Source organism: Epinephelus fuscoguttatus, linkage group LG3, assembly GCF_011397635.1.
Source record: "Epinephelus fuscoguttatus linkage group LG3, E.fuscoguttatus.final_Chr_v1".
NCBI classification, from domain to species: domain Eukaryota; kingdom Metazoa; phylum Chordata; class Actinopteri; order Perciformes; family Serranidae; genus Epinephelus; species Epinephelus fuscoguttatus.
The window spans coordinates 29,747,438-29,768,588 of NC_064754.1; the positions used below are offsets into that span (position 1 = coordinate 29,747,438).

Consider the following 21,151-nt stretch of genomic DNA (forward strand, 5'->3'; position numbering starts at 1 on the left):
ACTTGAGTCACACATTTAATGACTTGAGACTCGACATAATCTGTAACACCAATAACTCTTGACTTCACTTGATATTTGATATCTTCGTCGAAGCCCAAAGATGAAAAAGTATGTTTTTAAAAAAGTGTGCCATGAATCAATTAATTTCTCTTTATTTCCTGAGTCAACTAATGTTAACGTTATTCATTCCCAGCAAGTCAACATTTAATTCCACAGACAGGCAGGCAAGCAGGCAGGCAGATAGATAGATAGATAGATAGATAGATAGATAGATACTTAGTCACCCCGTGTCAGCGTGGGTTTTCTCCGGGTACTCCGGCTTCCTCCCACAGTCCAAAGACATGCAGGTTAATTGGTGACTCTAAATTGCCCGTAGGTGTGAATGTGAGTGTGAATGGTTGTCTTTCTCTATGTGTCAGCCCTGTGATAGTCTGGTGACCTGCCCCCCCGTGACCCCGAATAGGATAAGCGGTTGCGAAAAAAGATGGATGGAAAAACACACAGCATTGAAATGATAGTCTCATCCCAGGACTACTACAGATAGCTGTAACTACATTAGATATGCGTATAGTGCAAGCTTAGGTAATTGACTGTGCAGGTATTGCAATGCAAGGTGATTAAATCAAAGCATAAAAGCCGTACAGAAGAATTTAATACTTTGTTATGGGTAATATGAATGCAATTTAAGAAAAATATATGTACAATTCTTTTCCTTTTTTTTGTTGAAGGTGCTTAAAAGTAAAAAAGTAAAGACTATTAAATAAGGAATGCTGGAAAAATAAAAAAAGCACAGAAGATATGAAATGCTAACGGAGGGTGAATATCTAAATAGATCCAAATGCTGATGATCCACTTTGAACCAATCTGACAGCAGCCAGTCAAGTTACAGGAGAGAAGCTGAAAAATTAATGTTAGTTACTGAGCACAAGTTGGAAAAAAATATATTACAGATAATTTTTTTCCTGCACAAAAACTACATGGTGGTGAACAAAAAACTAGTTGTAGGCCAAAACTACAGATGGAGATGAAACGACTTCCAACAACTTGTATAAACAAATATAAACAAATTTTAAACAGTGCTGATGAGTTTAGTTCATATTTATTACCCTGTTTCCTGTCTTTTTTCATATGTATATGTTTTTTATATTGTATTTATTATATCGCATGTGTTTGGTATGCTATGGACCTTTCTCTGTGTCCTTAATGAAGTCATTATTATTATTATTATTATTATTATTATTGTCTCTGAATCGAGATTTAAGAGCAAATACTTCAGACTTGTGACTCGCAAAAAATGACTTGGTCCCACCTCTGGTATTTAGGGTCTTTGCTGCCGCCTGTCGGGTATCTGTCATATTGGCACTTGGACGCAAGATGTCGCTTTTGAGTAATAAATAAATAAAAAAATGTTTTTAAAAATACTGTATTAAATGTTCTCTTTGCAATAATTCTGATTTATATGACTAAATTGACGCCATTAATGTGATGTGAAAGTAGCTGAAACGTTAGTTACATGAGGTATTTGTAACAGATGTGAACAGTAGTCCCCTTTATCAGACTACTGATATTATCCACCAAATTTAACAATTACTTTACACAGAAGCAAAGTTAACCTATTACTTTCTTAGTCTTTAAAGCAAAATAAAACCCGTAATTCGTTTTTAAGCGGAAACTAATTGATAATTAATGAAGAACCTACCAGAAACATACAGCTGACCTTGGGTCTGTTCTCTACCCTGCTCCTGGCTCTCACTTATGGACTAAATGGCGTCAATCTGATCCCAGGTCGGTTCTCTTTTCGCGCCTCCACGCGGGCACCACGTGTCTCTCTCCGGCCTGCCAGTGGACCATGTGGAGCAGCAAGATGGCGGCGCGGTGGAGGGGGAAAGACGGGGATTTAAATGCCGGCAACAGTCCCTTTCTGGCCAGCAGCACCCCACACGAGGTACTGGTTTACTCATTTTAGCTGGGTGACATCAGAGTGGCTGCACGTGAGCGGGCATCGGTGTTTGAATAATAGGTGTTTCACCGGTGCGCGAGGCCACATGCGCGCATAGCGACACGTGGCTTGTAGTACTACTGAGATAGTGACCAGGGAGTTGGCTCAGCTGGTCGATTAATCTGCTTTTTGACTCGTGTAGCGACGGAGACAGTTTAATGCCACGTTAGTTCATGTCATTACCGTATCAAACACGTTAACGACAGTTCACACCGGGGAGTATTGACGGGTGAAATCTGACAGGAACACCGGTTCATTTCCTCTGAAGTACATGATGTTCAGATAAGGCTGCACCCTCAGCACTCTGCTGCTCAATACACTGTACCCCGTACTTATTTTTTATTCCGCAATACTTTGCATTTACTTTGCTGTTTAAAGCTAAATTTAAAGTTGTGTCCATTTACTAACAGTGATAAACTACTCTACTGTCAGTTGAGAGCAGATAAATGCCTTGTTACAGTAGCACAGGCCCTGAGAGCTCCCATTCATACTTATGATGTGTCCTGCCTCTGGGGCCACTTGTCCCCTCAGTGTGCCTCCTACTTACTGGCACACCTCTGTCCTGATATGACTCTGTGAACCATTGCTCAGTGACATCATCCTTCTGCATGCATGAGTTGTACCACCAGTATAGTTTCATACTACACTACTGACTGCATGTTCAGATATCTCCAGCTGCTTTCAGTTTTGTAGAGCTGAAATGATCACTGATCAAGGAATTAAATAAAGGACACAAAATGTATCTGTAATCATTTCGTTGTTTAGCTCTCTCTCTTTTGAGCAAATATGCCTGAAAATCACAGGTTCCAGCTTTTTAAATGTCTCCAGTGATAGTTATGATCTGCATTTTTCAATTCAGTTGAACTTCATTTTTATTTATAAAGCCCAGTATCACAAATCACAATTTGCCTCAGAGGGCTTTACAGCATACAACATCCCTCTGTCCTTAGGACACTCACATAAGGAAAATCTCCCCCCAAAAAAACCTATAACAGGGATAAAAATGGTAGGAACCTCAGGAAGAGCAACTGAGGAGGGATCCCTCTTCCAGGACGGACAGATGTGCAATAGATGACGCACATAACAGATCAACATAATAAATGTACAGCATAAATTCTAGTAATAATATTATTATAATGATAATTACAGTAATTGTGGTACAATGTCTTGTAAGTATATATTAACATATGATAGTATATGTATGTGACAGTAATAATCATATGTGTATAATAACAGTAGAAGTATGACTAATAATAACAGCAGCAGCAGGAGGCATCAGGCAGGACCACGGCAGCAGCACAACCACGACACACTATCCAGGCGTAGCTGCGATATGAGTTAACCTGCGAGACAGTGTAGCGTGAATACTCAAATAATCGATTAATCAAGAAAGTCGTCATTAGGGTTTAAAATTTTCACAGTACAACAACTGCCTTAGAAAGTATGTGTGCCATATATGGTCTCACAATATTACACAATTTTTGTCATTATCAGTTAAAATGGCCCTTAAAGGAATGAAAACAGACTTTTCATCTGGGAAATACCAGAGGATCCACGCTACAATATTATCACTATACATAAGTCACAAATCAATATTATTGCGATTTTAAATATGTTGCGATATTCTGAATGCTGCCATAAAATATATTGTGATTTATTACCTGTTTTTTTAACTGTGAATTATGTCCCCAAAGAAAAAAAACATCTGTTTTATCTAATAAGATAAAGTTTTCAGTCTGTTCACCTCACTTTAAGCCATTTTTTGCAGCAGCAAGATGTATCTAGTGGACTGAAAAAGGAACTCATTATATTACGCAAGTAGGCAATCTAAAGTATAATTTGTATATAATAAAAAATTGATACCTGGCACTGTGTAATGATATGATATTGCCACACAAAAATACCGTGACACTATGCTGTATCAATTTTCTCCCGATCTCTTGTGTCTTTTGGGTTGAATAAACACTTTACTATAATCGCAAGTTGAGACGTTTTTTAAAATTGAAGGGAAAAAAAGGTGACATCCTCCACCTGCTTTTTTTTCCCATAGAAAATACCATAGATAAGCAAATGTACACGGTATGATAACCAGTAATTGTTATGCTGTGGCATAGCGTGAAACCATTTTACCACTGCAGCCCTAGCCTTGAGTAGTCATTAGTTGCCGTGCAATAATTTAATCTTTTATTTGTTGAATGTAATTCTAATAACATCAAGATCTCGCCCTAAAAATTCATTTATTGAGCTCACTTCTTTAGAAACATAAGTTAAACATCTGCTCTGCCTCCCTGTTTTTCCACTGCTGTGTCAGAATTGGCAGCTCTTCCTGTTTATGCTGAGAAAGTTAATTTGGAGCTTATTGTGTCCTGTGCCTCAGCTTCTGGTCCCACCCAGAGGAGGGAGCGTATTATAAAATTGCCGGAGGTAGGAACAGACCAGACACACATGGGTGTGACATAATGTTTGTGTCTTTGTCTCTGCAGTTGGTCCTGAGTAGACGTGATGTAGACGGTGTGGAGATGGACGCACAGTCCTGCATGGATCACTCAATCCTGGCCATATTTGAAGACTCTGCTGTTGCGTCAGAGGTCAGATAAAGCACATCATCACAGAACACAGTATCATAGAAGTTTAAAAGAACAAGAATGACACTCTCAACATGTTGGTGGAAAATAAATTTGCTAATAATGAATAAATCTCTCTTCAGGATAAGAGTGGAGCGGAGGAAGAGAGTGAGACGCTGCTGTCAGCCCTCACTGAGATGCTGGACAGTGTGGAGGATGATGATGATGTGACTCTGTCTCCCTTTGACACGCTGCCAGACACCAAGCTCCTCACCCACCCAGAGCGCAGGGACAACTCATTGGTGGGTGTCCACTCAGGAAAACATCCTAAAAATAATTTACTTGGAAACAATAATTTGGTCAAACTTCATTACCCCAAATCCAGACCATTACGTATCAGTGGTTTTCCTGGTTACACAGTTGAAACACAGATAAACTATGAGCCCAACTCATCGGCCACCTTGTGATGATCACTTGAATTTGCCTGATAGAAAGCTGCTTTATTTGGACTCAGATCATAGCTTAGATAAAGTGTTGCGTCTTGTGGGATAAACAGAACTACACATGCATGAATACAATAGTCAAGTGTTCTGTAATCAGAATAAGAGCCCTATCAGAGTAAAGATGCCTCATGTAACCACCTCAATCAGAAGAAACTGGCCCGATCCGGCCAGATCAGTAGGGATTTTGAATCAGATTAAGAGGGTGGTGTAGACTTCTGATAATCTGTTCAATAGGAACAGGTATAAAAACACTAAACCCGATAGTGTCTCTGTGGTTGGAGTAAATATAGTCTCTCTGTGCATGTTTGTCCCACATGGAGGTAACCTTAGCTGACGTAGCTGGTGCATGTGCTGCAACAGCTGTTTCTACAAGCCTCCCTCCGCTGATTTTGACAAATTCATTTGTAAATAAATAACAATATATAGAGCTCTGCTAGAGTTAGGTTTTTAGGAGAGTGCTCTGACTAATAAATTCTTTGATTTTGAAACAGTAGCCTTATATAACGTTGTTGCTACAGGCTGAAATACTGCTGGATATAACACATGTCTAATGTTACCAGTAGCAGCAGCCTGCTCAGGAGACGTTTGGGGAGCTTTGGTAAATTGTATCGTCTACTGATAGTCTGCATGTGAGATGTTTAGGGAACATCTGTAATTTGTAGCTGCAGAAATTTACCTGGGTTACACTTACCTTACTTAATACTAAATTTTATTAACAGGAAGAACCACTTAGTCTCCCTTTATACTCTGTTATATTTCTGGCAGAGTAGACGCTTCTCAGTGAGCAAAACCACTTTTCTCAGTTTTTAAAAGTTATATTCTGATTAAATGCTGTGGGGCATGTATGCACACATCCTATTGGATCACATAGTTAGTGTTTATGTAAACAGTTCATTTGAAATCTCCAATCAGAATGATGTTAATCAGGCTGAAGGACTATTGTCCATGTAACTGCACCCAGTGGCTTGTATAAGACATGTAATCTCCCATTATTGACCCTTTCTGCTGCTAAGAGTCCCAACATCTAAATGTTTATTTTCTTTCTTTCTCTCTCTCTTCTCTTTAGGAGCTAACTCTTGCTGACAGACTTAGACCAAGATCCAAACCACCAAATATAACAGTCACAATAAAGATTGATGGAGAAAAGAAAGATGAGAGCAATATGGAGAGAAACAGCCCACCACAGCTGTTCAAACAACAAAGTCAAACATTGTTTCACTCCAAAAACAAGAATGGAGAGGCCGAAGTCGAGGTCTTCAGCTCGGCTTCTCTCGTCAACCTGGTGAAGCTCATGCACCCCTACTGCCTGAAGCTGCATGTGGAGGAGGAGGAGGAGGAGGGCGATAAGCAAAGGAAGAATCACACAATATTCTCTCAGGAAGAGGTGTGGAAGTATGAGAGACCCAGTGAAGAGAGCGATGAGGAGATAAATGTTGTGTCTGATGATGAGGTAACTGTGAAAGACACAAAGGAGGAAGATGAAAAGAGAGATAATGACTACCTCTTAAAAAGCGTGCTGCTGAATGGAAGCTCATCCAGAACGGCACCATCCAAAGAGAAGAAAAGGGTGAGCTTTGGCCCCGTTCAAGTGGCTTCATTTGATGATTCAGCCGAGGAGGGATTGAATGAGAAAAATGGGCACGCAAGTGAAACTGTGTCGGATCCACTGAACAGCACAAAAACACTTGAACCCAGAACAACTTTCTCTGAAATGAACAGTGACAAGGCAGAGGTTCTGCCACTCAAAGGTGAGACGAAGGCCAAATCACTCAGCCTCCAACAGTACAGGCAGCTGCGGCAAAAGAGGCGGCCCCTGGTGGAGAAACAGGGGAACTACACCACTAAGTGGCCCTCTGTTTCTGAGCCCCCGAAGGAGCTGACTCCCATCTTCTGTTTACAGGGACAAAGGCAAAACAGCTGTGGACCAAAGGCAGCACACCATTATCCAGATGGTGGAAGAAGTGGCGCTGATAAGCTCCATAGATCTCAGAGTCACGGTCACAGGACCCATCGCATCTCTTCTCCGCATAAACCTCACTCCTCAGAGGCCAAACCATCCACTAATCCACAGCGCAGTGCATTAAAGCGCCCAAGGACTGAATCTGAAATCATCTCACCTGCTCGTCTGCAGCCAGACATCACAGCTGATCCAAATATCACTGTGCCTGAAAGCAAAAAAAGTCCAGTAAAGAAGCCAGCGCTGCTCAGTAGTGATCCCCCAAATCCTGTCCTCCTCCCCCTGCCACTGAGACAAACAACATCACCGACCACAGAGCACTCCTCACCAGAGCCCATAGTGGAGTTTCCTAACAGAGCCTCCAGCCCTGACAGCACCAGACACTTTCCAGAAATCCAAAATGAATCCTCAGGCCATCAAAGACAGACCTCCTCCTCAGGGCCAAAGCCTGAGGCGCTGTTAGAAAACCAGGGCTTCACCACTCTGCTTCAGGACATTAAAAACAAGCTTACAGAGATAGCCTCAGGTGTCTCCCACAGATCTCCAGCACCGTGCACAACCACAACACAAATCGAATCCTCTTTGGAGTGCAAGGAAATACACCCCCAAAGATGCACCCCAACAAAAGAGGCCGAGCTGGAACCAAAGACTCCCATGTCCCCAGGTCCAGATACAGTGACAACAAATGACTCAGGTAAGCTGGTGAGACAGGGCTGCCTGTGATTTTTGATAAATTGAGTTAAGAGAAATGAACTGCATCGCCTTAAGCTTCATATCTGTCTGTTTTTCTACTCCAGGAATTGAAGCACCTGATCTGACCAGCCTGCTGGAACAGTTCGAGGAAACACAAGGTGAGAAACAAGATTTCTTAGGACACTGTAATATTGAACACTGATGTGCGGTCTCCTGTAACCTCTTTTTTTATTCTTCCTCCTCCAGCTAAAGAGGAAAGGGTGTGTGAGAACGAGCCGGACCTACAAACAGAAGGACACATGGACAGAACTCAGCCTATAGGAACACAAAGAGCCTCTGTGGAAACACTCGAACCTCTAAGCACTTCAGAATCACCTGGGAATCCAAAAACCGTCATGAATCTTCAAATGTCAGAGGGTGCAGACATTCCAGAGCCCTTTGGCACTGAAATCATTCTCAGCACTCAACAAGATCTGCCAGCAAGACGTAAAAATCCTCCATCCAAGGCCATTCAGATAATTGACCCCCGTCCTTTACCGTCCAAGAAGACACACAGTCACCTGTCAGAACTCCCTGCTGCTCTCACCTCTCCTCACCTGTATTCAGCGGTGTCCTCAGATCACGATTATTGTGGCACCATAGACCGTTCACTATCAGGTGCCGCTCAACAAAACAGAGTCTCTAAACTCAAGGATGTTGCTAAAACCTCTGAACTGCAGGTGACTAACGATGACTCTGCAGCTGAATGCAAAAAACAGACCTCCACCTGTGAGGTTAGCACCACCATCAGGGCTGCTGATACCTCTGCAAAGTCTGCGGTGCAGCGTCTCTCAGAGCAACCATGCAGCATGTCCGCAGACAAAGTTCTGTCGCCCTCAGACAGCTCTGCCACAGAGCAAAACTGCAGTCGTGCAGCAGAAGACAAGACAGCCCCGTGCACTCTCCCCACACCTCCACCCAGTCCTGCCAGAGGGAGGGAGAGGAGAAGGTATCGGAGAAGATCCCCTCGTTCTGACTCCAGCTCCAGCTCTTCTTCCTCGTCGTCCTCATCGTCCTCCAGCTCTGCCTCTCCCTCTCCAAAAAGACGAAAGTAATCATCTTGTGTTAGGTTCACCTTCAGCCTTTATCTGTCCTCTTTGTGCATCGCAGCTAATTCTCAGTTTGTCCCTCTTGTAGACACCGCTACAGGCGTTCAGAGAGCAGCTCGTGTTCATCGTCATCCCGCTCTCCATCCATTTCCCGCTCCCCACGTCGGCGCTACAGGTGGTCCTACTCTCGATCGAGGTGTAGCAGGTCAAGATCCAGATCCTGGTCCCGGTCTAGGTCACCATCCAGATCCCGATCACCATCCCCGCGTGTTTACCGTAGCCAGTGGGGAGATGTTTACAGGTCAGTTAATGTTTGAGTTTTCCATGTAGACATTGGAATTTAAGTGTCATTTTTCCATGCACATTTTTTATGAGTGTGATCTAAGTCTCTGTTTTTGTCTCATCCGAACGCTTCATCCCGATAGCGGCAGAGAGTCCAGGAAGCTCAGGAGAGAGCACGAGATCAGGATACAGAAGCTTAAAGCCATAGTGAGTAAAAAATGACTGATATGTTTGTGGTATCTTTTTTTTTTTTTTTGGTTGGTTGAGTAATGAGTGGTGAGTAATTATAAAATCCTCTCATACAGGATGAGCGCAGGGTGGTGTACGTCGGCCGCATCCGCAAGTCTATGACACACAACGAACTGAGGGAGCGCTTCTCTCAGTTTGGAGAAGTGGAATGTGTGTCGCTTCACTTCAGAGACAGAGGGTGAGTGTGCACAGTTAAAATGTATGCTTTTTATTATGTTTTTTTTCCCTGTACACTGTTTTTGCACCATTAATGTGCATTCATCATTTTAAAACCCTGCACCTTTGGTTCCCACAGCGACCACTACGGCTTCGTCACGTTCTACAACATGGATGATGCTTTTGCAGCCATCGATAACGGCAGCAAACTACGGAAGCCTGACGAGCTGCCGTTTGACATCTGCTTTGGTGGAAGAAGACAGTTCTGTAACTCAGACTACGCTGACCTAGGTGAGACTCAAAACCAAAAACAAAGTCAAGTACAGCACTGCAGTGATGGCAAACAATTTCCTTTGCTTAACTATGTATGTTGTAAAACTTCAGTTAGTCACTGTTGTTTTTGCAAGCTGCGCCATAGAAACCACAATATAATGTTCCTGGTAGAATTTGAATTAATTGATTCGGTCATTATCCTAATGTCCATCCAGATGTTCCACAAATTTGAAACAGATTTCCAGAAAAGCACCAAAAGAAGACGTATTTTTGAATGTGGAAGTCATTGAACAAACTGAGCATATAAATGTCTCTCTCTCCCTCAGACGCAAACAGAGATGCAGAGCCGTCTCCTGCCAAGAGCAAGTTTGAGGACCTTGACTTTGATTCGCTGCTGAAACAGGCCCAGAGAGGATTAAAGAGGTAGCAGAGCTGTGTGGGAGGACAAGAGCACCAAGCTGGATGTGGCAAAGATGAAAAGAACATATTTTCATGAACCTCAGAGCGTTATGCTCCGACTTTATGTAGCAAACTTTTATATGTTAGCAGTTTTTACATGTTTTGACTCTAATATGCATGCAGTTTCTGATGTGTACAGTTAATACGTACAGATATGTAGCACTGTTCAATTTGATAACACGTTCAGTGGAAACCACTTCACAATGTTTGTTTCATTCCACAAAAATGATTTTGTATATTTGTATATAACAAAATAAAGGCACTTATTTGTGATTCCTAAAGAACTTATTTGGTTTATTTTGAATCCAAAGAACTATACATGTAAACCATACCAGTGAGCCAACACGCACAGTACCATGTAGTCAAACTGTGGACTGCCACAGCACAAGGCAGTCTACAGCTTACCTGATTTCTCAGTAGTGATTACTGACCCTGAATTCTGTCTCTCCTTTAACCTCTGTATCTTGCTGGTGTCCTTGTGTTTCACTTTCTTATTCCTGTGGTTTTGCTGGCTTGCAATCTCAAAACATCCCTTCAATTTGTTCTGCAGGCCCCTCATCTTAACGTCAGTATCATACTCTTCTTAAAAATCTAAACTGTTTACACATAAGCTCAAAGTCTTCGTAGCTTGTTTTTATCTGCCATCCTCAGATCCTCAGCAGCCTCTTTATCGTCCCTTGTGGAGTCAGCAGCGTCGTTAACACTCACATCAAGTGCGTTTGGAAGCTTGAAGACAGCTCCGTCACAAATCAAAGCAGTGACATCAAATGTGGATTGAACTTGGATGTATCTAACATCTAACGTTTTCTGCCGCAGATAACTTTGTTAGGTCATGCTTTAATTCCTCTGCTCTTTAAATAGACCTTTCTCATGGCAGACATCATAAATGATCAAACACGGGTGTAACCAGTTACATTAATTAAACATGTACTCTAATTAAGCTCCACTTCAGGCCCTTGTTAGGTCCCCACTGTCACATTGTCATGGCTTTCTAGAGCCATCATTAATGATGCTATTACAGAGGAAGATTTCAGGGAGGACGCAGGGGACATGTCCACCTCAATATCTGCCCCCCACCCCCAATAAAAACATGAAAATGGTAGAGCACTTTAAACTTGACAAAACTACACCATAAATTGATGTAGAAAAGCCATAAAAGGTGCATAAAGATAAACCAGAATGAAGGAAATCCTGTGTTTGATGCTCAAACCCCCCATTTCATGTGTGTCCTTGCCAAACCTACAGCGTTGTTGGCTGCACCTGTGCTTTTCCTGTAATGACATGTTAAAATGTCTTCACATCCACACCCAACCTTCCACATTCCCTGAGCTCAATTTACAAACATCATTACTTTTTTGAGTGTTGCTGAGTCATCATTGTGCTTACTCACTTTCTTGGCTCCATCTTCAGATGTACAAAGTATTTATCCACTGGGGCTTCTGACTGGGAGCCACTTGATCATGTTAGTATGATTTTAACAATAACAGTGACAACAGTGACCTTTGAGAGGTGAGAGGTTCAAGATAAACCAGTATGCCGCCTTACAATTAAGTACGGTGGTCGTTTAAGGTCCCCGTCCACTCAAAAATGTGTTTGGATTATTATTACTCACTCAGATGTTTGAGCTTCACTGTTCAGGATGATCTTTGTGCAGAATTTTTTTTTAAACGTTTGTGACGTCTGCTGGAGGAAAGTTTCTTTGTGCATACCTTTATTCTCAGTTAAAGACATGTATGTGCAAGCATGGTTTTGTGACTACACAACTAATTTAGTTTGGAGCTAATAATGGTCCAATATCCAAGTTTATACTTGAAGCTGCATACACACTAAGGAGGGACCTTCCAGTGAAACAGGAGACACCTTGTATCTATTAGAAATGAACATTTGCCTGTCCATAGATTTTGGAAACATCCCATTGACGGAGAAGGAGTACTGAGGAGCAGTTGTGTGTAATATTTTGTAATATTTTTCTTACCAGGCAATTCTTGTGGAAAAAACACACACACATATACACACACATATAAAAGATAATTACATGCAGTATTTTATAAGCATGTCTATAAACACTTGGAGGGGATATTTAAGCTGATAATACACAGATTTCACATTCATTCATCTGGAAGTGTTAGGCACCATTGCACTAGAAAATTTTGCATAGCATGGATTCAGTTCAGTTCAGATGTAATGCCATTAACAGTGGTGCAGCCCGATAGTTTAGCACGTGTGAATGCAAAGACTTGAGATTTACTTGGCACTTGCAAAATCATGAGTTGTTCCCACGTCTCTGCAGAACTATGATGAAAGAAATCCAAAGTGATTGTTATTTGAGTGCTCCTTTCCTGTTTTCAGGTGTGCTACTGTCCCTTTAAGACACGGGTACACTGTCCCTTTAAGACGTTGAGCCGTTGGTCAGACACGTTGACGTTCAGTCAACAGTGAGCACGCGCCTGCCTGCCTGTTTCTGAGCTGAACTTCAGTCATCACAAAATAAGAGCTGGTTTTTATTCGCCCACAGTTTTTATTACAACCTCAGACTTTAGACCATGTTAGCATCTTGCTGCGCGATGCTTCCGGTGCGTAACTCCGACCGGTCTGCGCAGGCGTGAGAGGACGGTTCAATAAAAGTCAATCAAAGTAAAGACTGGCATAAAAATCTATGACAGCGCTGTCAGGGGAGCTTGTGAGTGAGCATTAGTAAACAGGAGGAAGAGACCGAGAGACACACGACAACTCAACACTAAACTAAACACTAAACCATGTCAAAGCCGGGCAGTACCGGGGGGCGACCCCACACTGGTAACAAGCGATTCATCAGTGGAGTCGTGGAAGGTGAGCAGACTGGGAGCAGGGGCCCAAACCGGTCCACCACACCCCAGTGTTGGGCAGGTTGGAGTACAGCACCTCAAACAAGATGCAAACTAGCTAGCAGGATGAAGTTAGATTTATTTTGATATCATTCATGTATTGATCGCTTCTGGTAAGGAGACACATTTGGTGCATAACTTGACCTTTGCTTGATGCAGGTTTTTATGGGCGACCATGGACTATGGAGCAGAGAACAGAGCTGTTCAAAAGGTATGTGGCTCCTGCTGTGAGTGAATGAAACAGGAGAATGAATACACTTAAAAAAAATACCAGTCACATGAAAGCAGAGCCTGTCCTAAAAATGGTATTTGCTTCATATTGAGTGTTGCCCTGTGCTGCTGTTTATTAGATATCCACCTTTAGTTGAGGACACTTGAAAGACTGCCAACACTGGACCATTAATATTTAACATTATTGTTATATTTGTTGTCTCCCTTCTAACACACAGAATGATCCATTGTACTCAATCATTTCTCACCATTTCCAAACTAACTTAATATTTGATGTAATTGTTGACTGCTGGTGTTGGGTTCCACAGGGAGCAGAAATGGGGTCTGAACACGTACCTGTACGCCCCCAAGGATGACTACAAACACAGGATGTACTGGAGGGACCTGTACACTGCTGAGGAGGCAGGTGAGTTTCACGCCTTCACATGCTCCCCGTGTTCACTGAATAAAACCCCAAATTTCACCCGACTCTTGGACCTGGAGGATGGCCTGAGATCACCTAGTAACTAGAAATGAATAAAACTGTAAGATAGACTCTGAGCAGACAATGAAACTCCTTCCTTTTTCTTTTTTTAATTTAAATTAAATGATGTGACAGATCTGACAATACTACTCAGGTATCAATATTTTCACCCATCTCATCAGGGATAGCTTTCATCTACCTCATGCATTCATATCCAATGAAGTATCTTGTCTGCGCGCACTTGTATCGAGACAGATGCAAAATTAAATAGCTTTGTTTTGGTGCAACAACTTCCTAATTGTGTACAATGGATTCAATAAGTTTAGATTAAATTTCATTCCCACCTCTGAATTTCAAAAATATCCTTCATACTTTATTGGTGGCATTCATAAGGCATACATAAAACACTAATGGACACTAATGTTCCGGAAAGATTAAAACAGTTTCTGAAACTAAAAATAACCTTAACTGGACCTGTATTCACATCATGGAGTGCATGTTGGCATCATGATCCTAATTCACAAACTAATGTTGTCAAAAATATAAATTTTTCGAAACATGTTGCTGCGTTTTCTTGCCTCTTTTTATTGTGAATGCCTAACAAACGTCATGCTATAGCTTATTTATATGTATCTTTTTATATATATATATAAAAATGTAAAATTATATGCCCTCACTGTCAGTTTTTTCCCCATGGTACTGAAAATGCTATCGATTTTTCCAATTCAATTTAATTCCAGGATTGTGACAACACAAATGCAAACTGAACCAAAAACAATAACACACACCTACAAACTCAAACAAAGGATGTGGTCATTTCTAAACTGTAGTTATCAGCTTTTCTCATTTTATGTCAGTGTCATACCAAAGTCCCACTCTGAGTCATCATTATCTCCTCAGAGACATTGTGTAATTGCTCAGTTTGGAGCCTCTCCTTTGTTAATTAGGTGCATCTTATCAATAATGTTACTGAAGGGCAGTGACAATTTATCATGTCTTAATGACTCCAAGTGTGTATCAAAACATACACTCTCAGTGGACTTTGGGCCGTCACTTTCCCTTTGCAAATATTCAAGGCGTATTAATGTTGGATGTGGGGTGAACAGAACAGCTGATTTAAATTTATTGTGGTGTTTTTGATGATCACAGACTTGAGAATCTACTCTTGGGTAGCCCACAAATGTCCTTATCGGTTGAGACTTATAGATTGGTTGGCATTGCTCAAATCTAATACTCCAAACTGGGAACCAGTGCATCATTTACTTCCCCTTAAAAACAGCATTCATTTAAAATATTCCCTTAACTAAGAGAACAGTATATTTAATTTATTACCTCTTATCATTTCCCCAGAACAACTCATCGCCCTGATATCAGCAGCTAAACAGCACAACGTAGAGTTCATCTACGCGATCTCTCCCGGCCTGGACATTACTTTCTCCAACCCCAAAGAGGCTGCCGCCCTGAAGAGGAAACTGGATCAGGTTAGGACTTTGTGTGCAGAGATGAAAGGTGGGTGCATGAGAGATAATTTAATCTCAGCTATATCTAGCTTCATGGCTCTCTGAGGGTTTGATATGGTCACCACATTACTTTATATGAAACATGAAGCAGTAAATTAGAAGTGTTTGATACACTGTGAGATCAAGGGGCAACTGATGGCACGGATACTGATGCAGGAAGTAGGTTTAATTACTGGTAGAATAACTTTATAAGCCTAAACGAAAATTTGCTTTGACAGTTCACCTGTTGTGAAACAATCTAGATTGATTAAAAAGCACCACAGGTAACAGGAAAGATGTGTATTTTTGCTTTGGGATGAACTGTCCCTTTTAGATCTCCAAACCCAAAGCTGTCCTGTCTCTCCCTCAGGTGAAGCAGTTTGGCTGCAGGTCCTTCTCTTTACTGTTTGATGACATTGAGACTGAGATGTGTCCAGCTGATAAGCAGGCCTTCAGCTCCTTCGCCCACGCTCAGGTGGCCATCACTAACGCGGTGTACCAGCACCTGGGAGACCCTGAGTACTTCCTCTTCTGTCCTACAGGTCAGGCAGTGGGGTTGGCCAACACTGTGGCTAAATGAACGAGCACAATGCGGTTTGTTTTGTAAAATGTCTCAAATATTATTTTGTCCTGTTGAATACAGGGGAGTTTTAAGCATGTAAGCACTGTGTGCTCTCTTTTGCCACTGTCTTCCATCAATTGCACATGTTTTGTCCCTGTAACTCCAGATTACTGTGCTGCATTCTGCACTCCCACTGTGTCCCAGTCCTCTTACCTGCACACTGTGGGAGAGAAGCTGCTGCCTGGGATAGACATACTGTGGACTGGTAAGGCCGCACTGACCCAGAGCCAACACAGAAGTAGCCAAAGGTACAGTTTTATGATGCATATTTTTTGTACTCACTCTCCTATTTGTGTTATTTAGGCCCCAAAGTGGTATCCCACAAAATCTCTGTTGAGTCCATAGAAGAGGTGTCCTCCGTCCTGAAGAGGCCACCAGTCATATGGGACAATATCCATGCAAATGACTATGACCCACAAAGGCTCTTCCTCGGACCATACAAGGTCAGCTTCTGACTGTAATCTCTGTTTATATTTATAATTTGAGATGTGTGCATCAGCTCCAATCTGATCTGTGTCCAGAAATAATTATATTAACATGATCTTGTCCTGTTAGGATCGTTCCACTGAGCTGATTCCCAAACTGAGAGGAGTGCTCACCAATCCCAACTGTGAGTTCTACCCAAACTTTGTGGCCATCCACACCTTGGCTACATGGTGCAAAGCAACCCCTGATGGAGGACAGAGGGATGTAGAGATGGGTGAGTGCACAGTTTTTCTTGAAATGTAATGTACAACTCTCAGTGCTGCCTTTTCATTACATCTAGCAGCTTTGGCGTAGACGCAGAACAGCCCAGCTCAAATGTGACTTAAACAATACACCAGTATAACTATAGTGATCATGGGGAAGGAGATGGGGTGTGTCCTATTTAGATAAATAAGCTCCTCCCCTAATCACGTACATGCATAAAGACAGGAATATGTTGCTGAAATGTCACATTATACAAAGCGTGTGCAGGTTTCCAGTTTTAAAGTGTTTTTTTTTAAACAGTACTAGCATGAACAAAGACCAGTGGCTGCTTGAAATTTTTAGAAAATGGTTGACACAGCCATGGGCAGTTTATGAAATAATGCGACCCTGGGCACAAACATGCAGAAGGCCCTACCACCTCTCCTACACAGGAGCAAGACATTGTTGTTTTATATCTCTTTGTTGTCAAGCAGTGTTTCTTTGAGGTAATTTCTTTGTACTTTTTGTAGCTTTGTGTCTCTTTGTGGTTGTTTTGTGTCTCTTTCTTGTCATCTTGTGTATCTTTGAGGTAATTTTGTGTATTTTTTGTAGTATTGTGTCTCTTTCTAGTGATTTTGTGTCTCTTTGAAGTAATCATGTGTATTTTTTATTTTTATTTTTACAGTTTTGTGTCTCTTTGAGGTAATTTTGTGTGGGTTTTTTGGGGGGGTATTTTGTGTCTGGATGTTTTGCCCCCTTTTGCAGTTATTTTGCCTCTCTTTGTGGTCTTTTTGTGTCTCTTTGTTGTAATTTTTGTCTTGCTGATCTGTACGTCTTAACTTGAATGACAGTTTACGGGTGACCTCCATGGACACAGCTTCGTTGCTAAGTGTACTGAAATTCTGACTTTTCTTGAGATACTAAACACGGAATGGAATCTGAAACTAGTGACACAGACAGGTGGATAATAGTTATAGAGGCAGAAGCCTGAAATATATAATATCTTTGGAAATGTGGATTCTGTGCAATGTCTCAATGTGTCTGACCTCCATCAGCTGGTGATGAGGAGCAGGACCCCTTCTACAGCCCCCAGAAAGCCCTGACCCTGGCCCTCACTGACTGGCTGCAGGAGTTTCTGAGCACTGATCAACCTGGAGGTATGAAAAAATACTTTTCATTAAACCACAAACAGTGGCAGGGGTGGAAGGCAGAGATGGGGTGGGAATCACATCCAGGCAACATGTGCCATCATTGTCCACGTCTCTCCAGGTCGTCCTTCAACTCGTCTCAAGAAGGAGTCGTCAGATGAGGAGCCCATGCAGACAGACATGGGAGAGAGCTCCTACATTCCTGGACCTGGGGAGAACCCGCTGTACACAGCAGAGCCTCTGACCCTGGATGACCTGAAGCTGCTGTCGGACCTCTTCTACCTGCCGTACGAACACGGGGCAACAGCCAGGACCATGCTGCAGGAGCTGGACTGGCTCAAGACCCACAGTTGGGATGCCGCTGCAGAAACAGACAAGGTAGTGTTGCATGTTTGAGACTTTTTTCTCCACAGCAGATGATGTTGTGAACAATGTTCTTCATCATCTAAATATATGCTTAAACACAGTTTTCCCAGAGTGTTGAGTGGCGTTCGAGAGCACAGCGTTTTGATGACATGTGCGAAGCAGTGGTGCAGATGTTCAATCGTCTGTCCAATGCCCCCAACCGCAGCATTCTGTACGACCTCTACAACTACATCTGTGACATCAAGAGTGGGGTTGGCTTGGCTCGAGCCTACATTAAAACACTCGGTAAGACAATCCAGATCTTCTAATGTTCATCAAACCACACAGGCTTGTTTGTAAAAGGTTAGTTGTGTTTCATTATGTTGCTCATCTTTACCCACATTTATAACAAATTTTAATCCGTACTTATTTTTAGTCAGTGTATTACCTACAGTAGATGTCTATCGACACACCCTCAGTTTGGAGAAGCAGGCAGGAGTACTGCCATGGAAGCTAAGCAATGTACTGCTGTGGAAGGGCGGAGTGGCAAACCTTATTTAGCCATCTAAAAAAAGGCCCAACTAAAAAATATCAATATCAGTTTAAGTGTACGCTATATTTAGAATATTTTCACTGCTTTACCTTACTGTTAGACAGCGATTTCCAACAGGGAACTTAAGCCGTAACATCACTCTCTTTAAAGCCAGACTCCATTGAGATAAACACTAATTTAACATCACTAAACACAGGAGTTGCTGGTCTACAGCTGCCGTGATCAGTTAGTTTGTTTGTGTAATTTTGTGACTTTGGGGTTTTAAAGGTTTAGTTTGGACTCACTAAAGTCACACAATAACAAACAATCTAACTGATCGGGGCAGCCGTGGATCAGCAACTCCTGTATTCAGCAAGCTAAAATTACTGTTTTTGTCAGTGGAGTCTGGCTTTGAAGAGAGTGACGTAATGGCTTCAGTTCCCCGCCAAAAACGCACTATTTTACGGCAAGGTAAAGCAGTTAAAATATTATAATATACCTGTTAATATTATTTTTTAGGTGGGACTTTTTTAGGTTTATAAAACAAGTATTGTTTGTGCACCCATCCACAGCAGTACATCGTTTAGCTTCCATGGCAGTACTCCTGCCTGCTTCTCCAAAGCGGGGGTGTATTGATTGACAGCTACTGTAGGTAATACAGTGCCCATGGATAAATATCTCATACAACCTCACTTCACAAGATTCATACTATCTCTTTAACCACGTAAGCATCATGTTATAATGTGTTTGCTTTCCTCAGGAGGGCAGGGTCGACCCTCAGCCCAGCCGATGAACGATGATCCTGAACCCTGGGGCTTCAGAGGAGGCCTCTCTGGAGAGTTCCAGGTAACGTCATCTAAAGACTGTGACATATTTGGTCATTTAGGCCACATTAAAGCTACCATTTCTCCCATTAATCACTATGTGTCAAGCATCCATCAATATGTTGAGTATGATTATTCCCGTACTTGTAGAGAATGCTGCCATGTCATGGAAACAGGGACCTGTACAGACATCCTCCCATGACGGCGGTCTACTGCATACGGTCGTACTGCCCTGAGGATAAGGTTAGGATTTCAGCTCTTCAGACATTGTGATCATTTTTTGGCTAAAATTCAGTAGTGATGTTACAGTTTTGTTTTCTGCACTAGATGGCGGTGGAAAGGATTTTCACAGAGATGAAGAGCGCAGGAGACGGCAGAGTCCCCTTGATGATGCAGCCTCCACTTATCTGCGACAGGTGAGTCAGATTTCACTCTGGAGTGTTCATGCTTTTATACTCAAGTCCTAACATTCCCTCTGTCCCCACTGCAGCCTGTCAACAGGTGAGATCTCCCCTTCCCCTCAGTGTGGTCTTGTTCTGGAGGATGAGATTGGGGTGTGTGGTTACGCCCTGGCGCTCACTGATGCCAAACCAGCTGCAGCCAAGATTCAGGTAATCAGCGTTTGAGTAGTTTCCAAAATACCAGATGAAGATACAGTGCGTTACTTGTTTTGTTTTATCTCAAACCTCCAGAGGGCAGTAAGTGACTCAGTGTTGAAGGACTTCCCCTCCCTGGTTACCATACAAGTGCTGCCCCGGGTCACTGATCCTTCTCCAGCCAAGCGTATGATTGGTCAGCTGTTGTCCTCCATCAGGAGCAGTGGTAGGTCAAGGCCTCTGATAATTCTTAGATGAGCCTCATGAAACTGGCCCGTAATCAATTCATAAACTCAGGTTTAACAGGCTGCATATTCTCCACAAGGAGGCGCTGCTCAGTCAGTCACAGCAGCTCCACACCTGCCAACTCCTGCTAGCAGCGTCTGTTTATTCATGCACATGTAGGCATATTGGGGTCATTTAAAACTCATAGTTTTCAATTATTATATTCTTATTCTTATATGCTTCATCAGTTCTGAATCCTCATGCACCACAGCTGTGCAATGAGAGTATCAGCTGGTTTTGTGAGCTTTGCATCTATGAATCTGCACGACTTTGTACAAGTATCAATGAATTCCATTTTGAAGCACAATCCTTGAAATTTCAAACATCTTCTTTATTTCCTTTTCCCCAACTTTCAAGGTTCCAGAGGAGCGTTCTGTGAGTTGAGGCAGAGTGATCGCAGGATGCTTGACTTCTACACTAAACTGGGCTCCTTCAAACCCATACAAATCGCCGGACTACCTGAAGGCATCCTCACTATGGGGACAAGCCTGTGAACAAGATCGATCACAAGGATTTTCCTCAGGTTTGAAATGTTGAGAGATGAAACTGTGACTAATTGCTAACTTTGCATCATGTCAAACTAAACTCCATCATCATTTCTGATCAGTTAATATCATTTGATATGATTTGTGTAATCTAGTAACCATCACCATTCGCCAGTATCCTCCTACAAAGCTGTAACAATAGTCGAGGGAACGTTAAATGAAATCTGAGTAACAGATGTGTAATGCAAAATACTACTGATTTTGTAGACATTAATATTTTAAAATGTAAAGTGATTATTTTTGAGATAAATTTGTTGTTTTAACCCAGCACAATAAAAACGTTAAAAAAAATGTTCTGATTTGTT

General features: G+C 42.1%; 2 protein-coding genes across 2 annotated transcripts; both read left to right on the plus strand.

The window, feature by feature from the left end:
- Nucleotides 1-1,785: 1,785 nt before the first annotated feature.
- On the plus strand, nt 1,786-10,494 carry LOC125886525 (peroxisome proliferator-activated receptor gamma coactivator-related protein 1-like). Its single transcript, XM_049572783.1, has 11 exons — nt 1,786-1,945; nt 4,483-4,587; nt 4,707-4,865; nt 6,133-7,717; nt 7,821-7,874; nt 7,963-8,806; nt 8,893-9,105; nt 9,230-9,293; nt 9,392-9,513; nt 9,631-9,782; nt 10,091-10,494. The coding sequence occupies exons 1-11, from the start codon at nt 1,850-1,852 to the stop codon at nt 10,189-10,191; spliced, it is 3,495 nt and encodes a 1,164-aa protein (XP_049428740.1). The 5' UTR covers nt 1,786-1,849; the 3' UTR covers nt 10,192-10,494.
- Nucleotides 10,495-12,651: 2,157 nt separating this feature from the next.
- ogal (O-GlcNAcase like) lies at nt 12,652-21,129 on the plus strand. The gene is made up of 17 exons (XM_049571323.1): nt 12,652-13,052; nt 13,247-13,298; nt 13,627-13,724; nt 15,132-15,262; nt 15,651-15,822; nt 16,009-16,107; nt 16,206-16,345; nt 16,458-16,602; nt 17,627-17,728; nt 17,841-18,097; nt 18,187-18,370; nt 19,357-19,442; nt 19,571-19,663; nt 19,748-19,836; nt 19,911-20,031; nt 20,113-20,242; nt 20,659-21,129. Exons 1-17 carry the CDS (start codon nt 12,980-12,982, stop codon nt 20,793-20,795), a joined length of 2,109 nt encoding a protein of 702 aa, XP_049427280.1. The 5' UTR covers nt 12,652-12,979; the 3' UTR covers nt 20,796-21,129.
- The last annotated feature ends 22 nt before the right edge of the window (nt 21,130-21,151 follow it).

Bases quoted from the DNA above. Each gene is read 5' to 3' on its own strand.
- ogal (XM_049571323.1), top strand. From the start codon at position 12,980: ATGTCAAAGCCGGGCAGTACCGGGGGGCGACCCCACACTGGTAACAAG. The intron at 19,837-19,910 runs GTGAGTCAGATT...TCCCCACTGCAG, and splicing joins CCTCCACTTATCTGCGACAG to CCTGTCAACAGGTGAGATCT. The intron at 20,243-20,658 runs GTAGGTCAAGGC...CCAACTTTCAAG, and splicing joins GTCCTCCATCAGGAGCAGTG to GTTCCAGAGGAGCGTTCTGT.
- LOC125886525 (XM_049572783.1), top strand. From the start codon at position 1,850: ATGTGGAGCAGCAAGATGGCGGCGCGGTGGAGGGGGAAAGACGGGGAT. The intron at 1,946-4,482 runs GTACTGGTTTAC...TTGTCTCTGCAG, and splicing joins CCAGCAGCACCCCACACGAG to TTGGTCCTGAGTAGACGTGA. The intron at 8,807-8,892 runs GTAATCATCTTG...TCCCTCTTGTAG, and splicing joins CCCTCTCCAAAAAGACGAAA to ACACCGCTACAGGCGTTCAG.